Source organism: Triticum urartu, chromosome 2 (assembly GCF_003073215.2).
Source record: "Triticum urartu cultivar G1812 chromosome 2, Tu2.1, whole genome shotgun sequence".
NCBI lineage: Eukaryota > Viridiplantae > Streptophyta > Magnoliopsida > Poales > Poaceae > Triticum > Triticum urartu.
In genome coordinates, this window is record NC_053023.1 from 630307713 (window position 1) to 630313579 (window position 5867).

Below are 5867 nucleotides of genomic sequence, written 5' to 3' on the forward strand. Positions count from 1 at the left end.
GCCCGAGGCCCGGCGGGCTTTTGCATGTTTGGGCCGGGCTTGGGCCCAAAAACTAGGCCCGATGGCCGGGCCAGGCCGGGCTCGGGCCCAGGTTTTTTGGCTCGGGCTTGGCTAGGCCCGGCCCGAAGCCCGGCCCGGCCCGAGGTTTGGCCAGGTATAATCACAGGCCTTGCTTAATATACAAAGGATTATATGAATGTTGTGCATTCAAATATTATATGGGGCTGCATAGTGATCTAGTTAAAACAGGATGGTCAATAAAATCCTTAATCTTATCTCAATAACAAACCTAAAAATATATTATTAATCAGGGTCCCTATAGCCAATTCAGAGAAGAAAATTTGTTTACAAGCACGGCCGCAAGTCGAACAATGCAAGCATTTCCCCGCAAAAAAGAAACTATGCATTAGACTTTTTGCAAAGATGATCGGCTTGAAAAAACAATTCTTCTTCATGTTAGGAATATTTGATCATATTTTTTAAACCATAGTGATTGGATTGGAAGTGCAGAAGGAGTGCGATGAATTTTTACCCCGTTGCAATGCACGGGCTATTTTTCTAGTTAATGGTAAAGGAGGAAACCTCGGTTCCATTAAGATACGGGAGAATTAAATCATGCTAATTAATGCCCAGGAGAATAAACCGGGTCAATTAAGAGATTTGAACAATTAAATCCCGCTAATTAAGGCGATGCAGAGTCTTTTTTTTCTTCAAAATTCGATAGGTGCATTTCCGTTTGTATCCAGTGAAGGATGTCAGCCGGTGAGCAGGACAAAAATCTTAGAGCCAAGCATCGCGGCCTCGAGGGTTGACAGCACCTGCACACAATATAAAACACGGCCCAAGGCCACCCTCCGTATTCGTGCGAAGCAGAAATCCAGATCCAGGGAGGTACACTGTAGCTTCAACATGGAAGGCTACTCGCAGGTGCCATACGCATCCCTCTGCGGCCTCGCCATCGTCGTAGCGGGGTGGCTCGCGCACTGCGTGTACAAGTGGACGAACCCGGCGTGCAGCACCGGGAGGCTCCCTCCAGGCTCCATGGGCCTCCCCCTCGTCGGCGAGACCTTCCAGTTCTTCAAGCCAAGCCCTTCTCTCGACGTGCCGGTCTTCTACAAGCAAAGGCTGAAAAGGTAATCAAGTTAAGCAAACGAGGGTCACCATCACACTCGGATTAGTTTAAGCAGCAGTGGATTAGTGAAGAGGATTCCGTGCAACTGAGTGTAGGTACGGGCCGGTGTTCAAGACGAGCCTGGTGGGGCAGCCGGTGGTGGTGTCCATGGACGCGGAGGTGAACCGCTTCATCTTCCAGCAGGAGGGCAAGCTGTTCCGGAGCTGGTACCCGGACACCACCAACAACATCTTCGGCAAGGAGAGCATCGCCTCCTACGACGGCTCCTTCCACAAGTACATCCGCAGCTTCGCGTCCAGGCTCTTCGGCCTGGAGAGCCTCAAGGACGTGCTCCTCGCCGAGATGGACCGCAACGTGAAGCACAGCCTCGCGGCGTGGGCCGCGGAGCCTGCCATCGAGGTCAAGGACGCCGTGGCCAACGTAAGTATCACTATGTAATCAGAATATACAAGAGTGCGTGCTACGTGTATATTTTTGCCGCCTTGTATTTTAGAATGGGGGAATATTTTTGGGCCTTGTATATTTTTGCCATTTGCTTACCTTCCATGCAGATGATCTTTGACCTCACGGCCAAGAAGCTGATTGGGTTCGGTCCCGAGAAGTCGAGGAAACTCAGGAAGAACTTCGATGCCTTCTTCCAGGGGTTGGTCTCCTTCCCGCTGTATTTCCCTGGGACAACATTCTACGCATGCATAGAGGTATAAAATGTTCTATACTTATCTCTTCATTTAAAGGGAGGATTGTTTCTCCACCTTCTTTGGTCCAATCAATTGTTTTGTACGTCGCCTTATTTTTTTTCCCTTCGTACGTGCCCAGCCCGCCCACATGTTGTCCTGTTTTTTCCCTCTCCGTACGCGCCCCGCCAACCCGCAAAAATTAAAGTTCCTCATGTGGGGCTTGAATCCAGCTCATGAGGAATTAGTCCGCCCACACGAATCAATCCACCTACCTATCATGTTGTTTGAGAAAGAAGAAGAAGATATACTTTTATATGGGTTAAACGAATTTTGTCAAAAAATATTCAATGAAGGAAACAAGTTAAATGGAGGAGTAAGTTTTGCTGTTATGAGCATGGAAGGAAAGAAGATAAAATATGGAATAAATTTCATCCTTATGATGAGGCGGAAAGGGAAGGAATTAAAGGAAAGAATAAAAGATGAAATAAATTTCATCCTTAATGATAAGGCAGGAAGGGAAGGAATTAAAGGAAAGAAGGAATAAATAAATTTTCCTATTATATACGAGGCATGAAGAAAGGAATTAAAGAAAGAAATTTCATAAGGAAAGAATAAAAGAAAGAATAAATTTTGCTATAATTATATGAGGCATGAAGGGAAGGAATTAAACAGGAAATGAAATTCGCTGGGAACTAAAATAAGAAATAAAAATTTCACTGTTAAGAAATTAACAGAATAAAATAAATTCCGTTGTGAACCGATTATATATATCATCGGCTGTGCGTGCATAAAAGAAGTCCCATTGTGACTCTACCTAGGAATATATGGGATCACCCTAATTACATCAAAGAAAGAGTCGTGGAGGAGCTTGTCAAAAGTGACCGTGTTACTTTTGAATCTGCTGATGATGTTTTTTTTTTGAAAAAAAGGATGACCCCCACCCTCTGCATGTGGAAGATGCATGCAGTACATGATGCAAATAGAGTTAAGCTTAACACAATCTTTTGTCCTGATGCTTCTGTAGGGAAGGAAAAACGTGCAGAAGGTGCTCAAGGACCTGCTGAAAGAAAGGCTCAGCGCACCTGAAAAGCGACACGGTGATTTCCTTGACGAGGTGGTCAACGAGCTACAGAGTGGAAGGGGAGTGATAGACGAGAAATTCGCTGTAGACTTGATGGCCGCCCTCTTGTTCGCCAGCTTTGCAACAGTATCATCATCACTCACGGTCGCTATGAAGTTCCTCAGCGGCCACCCCAATGTAGTGGAGTCACTCAAGGTTATGCTTTGTTTACTCCTAAAAGTGTACGTTTTGTCAATTTTAATGGTTAAAAGAACAAAGACAGTAGCTGCAGATAAGATTAAAAAGTGTGCCTTCTTGCAGGAGGAGCATGAAGCAATTCTGAAGAAAAGAGAAGATGGCAGGTCCGGGATCACATGGGAAGAGTACAAGTCCATGACTTTCACTGCTCAGGTTTTTAGTTCATTATTACTACCTTGAATTCACTAATTAGCAACTAATTAGGCTTAGTCTTAGAACAATAACTAGACTGACTTATTACAAGTTGGAGCATAGAAACAGTTTCACCATGCACACTGCTACTCAAGCCAACGTTCTCTGCAGGTTACTAATGAGATAGCTCGCGTCAGTAACGTGGCCCCTGGAATATTCAGGAAAACACTAACGGACGTGCAAGTGAAAGGTACTCTTAGCTCAGACAGTTCATCATCTTCCCAAAAAATTATTTTGCAGTGCGTCATGTTGTGCTAGTTAATGGACCAACAATTTTTTCCTGATGCAGGATACACTATTCCGGCCGGCTGGCTGGTGATGATCAGCCCCATGGCTGTCCATATGAACCCAGAGTTGTTCAAAGATCCGTTGACATTTAACCCATGGAGGTGGCAGGTTGGTGACGCATAAATGAACTAATCTTTTTTTAGAAACATAAATGAACTAGACTAATAGAAATCTGCAGGATGAGTCGAAGAAGAGCGCCCTGCTGAAGAACTTCATGCCATTCGGAGGGGGCATAAGGCTCTGTGTGGGAGCAGAGTTCAGCAGGATTCAGATCGCACTCTTCCTTCACACCTTGGTGACAAAGTACAGGTAACTGTTGTGTAAAAAAAATACGATCTCAATACTAGGAATTCATATGACTACACTGAACAAACTTTGTTCCTTCGCGACCAACCCTTGGGCAGATGGAAGGAGATAAAAGGTGGTGAAGTACAACGCGTATCGGAGATCGTGTTTCCGAAGGGCTATCACATCCAGATAATCCCTAGGGAGGGGTAAAATGATTCACCAATGGAAAACTGCATGGCTCTTGATACAAGAAAGAGAGCCTACTGTATCGCAAGCAACTTGATGGATAATCGTACTTCTTCATAAGTTGGGGATTGGCAGAAAAATGGCAGCGATAGTTTCTCTACCATCTCTCCTCTATAAAATGTAACTCTCCAACATGTGACTGCCAGTCTACTACTATCTCGTTATTTCCCACGTCCTCCATCATCTTGTCATGGAATTTCTAAACTCATACTTCATCTATATCTATATCTATATCTATATCTATACCTACTAATAAAGCAAGGTGCGTTTCGCCGATTTTTTCATCCGTTCACCACCCAAAAGTTTTTTCCCTATCCGAGGTGGTATTAAATATTTGTGCATCCATTGGGTAGAAAAAAAGCAACTTTTGTACATGGGCCGTGCACGTTGTGGCCCATCAAAGCCAACCCACTTATTTCCCTGCGCACACAACTAAAAAAACCCTATTTACCGCATGTGGCAACAAATAGTCTGACCTTCTCACAGGGCGCAAGGTTGTGCCAGCCCGTTTATTTAAATTTCATTTTTTGTTCCTTTCTCTATTTATTTTTTCTTTTTACCTATAAACTTTAGACTTTTTGCTTTTATTCTTAAATACAAAATTTAAAAAATCAGAATTTTGATTTGTTTTTTCTATATTTAGAAAACAATTCCGAATTCCAAAATATGTTTCCTGTTTTAAAAAATGTTCGACACTTGAAATTTTTCTTCTCATTCCAAATTTGTTCAAAATTACAAAAAAATTCAAAAATCTTTTTGTTTTCCAAAAAAGACAGGATATTCAAAATAAAATTGCATTTTAGAAAATGTTCCATTTTTTCTATAAAAATATCTACTAATAAAGCAAGGTACGTTTCTTCGAATTTTTCATCTATTCACCATTAAAAAGTTTTTTTTCATATCCAAGGTGGTACTGAATTTTTGTCTGTCCGTCTGCTAGAAAAAAAAGCAATTTTCATACATGGGCCGTGCACTTTGTGGCCGGTCAAAGCCAGACCACTTATTTCCCTGCGCACACAGCTAGGAAAACCCTATTTTACCGCGTGCAGCCATAAATTTTTCTTCTCATTCCAAATTTGTTCAAAATTACAAAAAAATTCAAAAATCTTTTTGTTTCCCAAAAAAGGCAGGATATTCAAAATAAAATTTCATTTTATAAAATGTTCCATTTTTTCTAAAAAAATGTGTTCTCGAAAACAAATTGGGATTTCAAAATTAAAATTGAATTTTAAAATATGTTCCAGATTCTATAAATATTCTTGTTTAGTGAAATGTTCACAAATTCAAAGTAATTATCGTTGTTAAAATAAAGACATTTTCAAAAATTATTATAAATGTCCAAAATATGTTCCTGTTTTAAAAAATTGTTCCCAAATTCAAAAAAAGTTAGTGCTTTTTCAAAGGTTCATGTTTTTAATAAATGTTTGTGAATTTTAAAGATATCACCCTATTTCAAATGTTGTTCATCTTTTTCCAAAATGAACAAAATTTTTGAAAAACTTCTAGGGATTTCATAAATTGTTCATTTTAAAAATATATTTAGCAATTCATAAATTTCAATTTATTTTTTTGGAAAATTTCGATTTTTTTTTCAAAAAAAGGTTTTGAGTATGGTGATGCGGTATGTTCTTAAACGTTCCCGCTGGTCATTGTTAAGCAGGACTCATCTATTTGAGTGGCCAGCACCGAGTGGTTGAGTTTTTATGTTGTGAGTTTAATCCTTCAA

The 5867-nt window shown here is 40.9% G+C and overlaps 1 protein-coding gene across 1 annotated transcript; it reads left to right on the forward strand.

The window, feature by feature from the left end:
* The first annotated feature begins 868 nt into the window (after nt 1-868).
* Nucleotides 869-4386, forward strand: LOC125533817 (cytochrome P450 87A3-like). Its single transcript, XM_048697158.1, has 9 exons — nt 869-1133; nt 1228-1552; nt 1684-1830; nt 2834-3085; nt 3191-3280; nt 3431-3509; nt 3609-3715; nt 3786-3916; nt 4012-4386. Exons 1-9 carry the CDS (start codon nt 910-912, stop codon nt 4103-4105), a joined length of 1449 nt encoding a protein of 482 aa, XP_048553115.1. The 5' UTR covers nt 869-909; the 3' UTR covers nt 4106-4386.
* Nucleotides 4387-5867: the final 1481 nt, after the last annotated feature.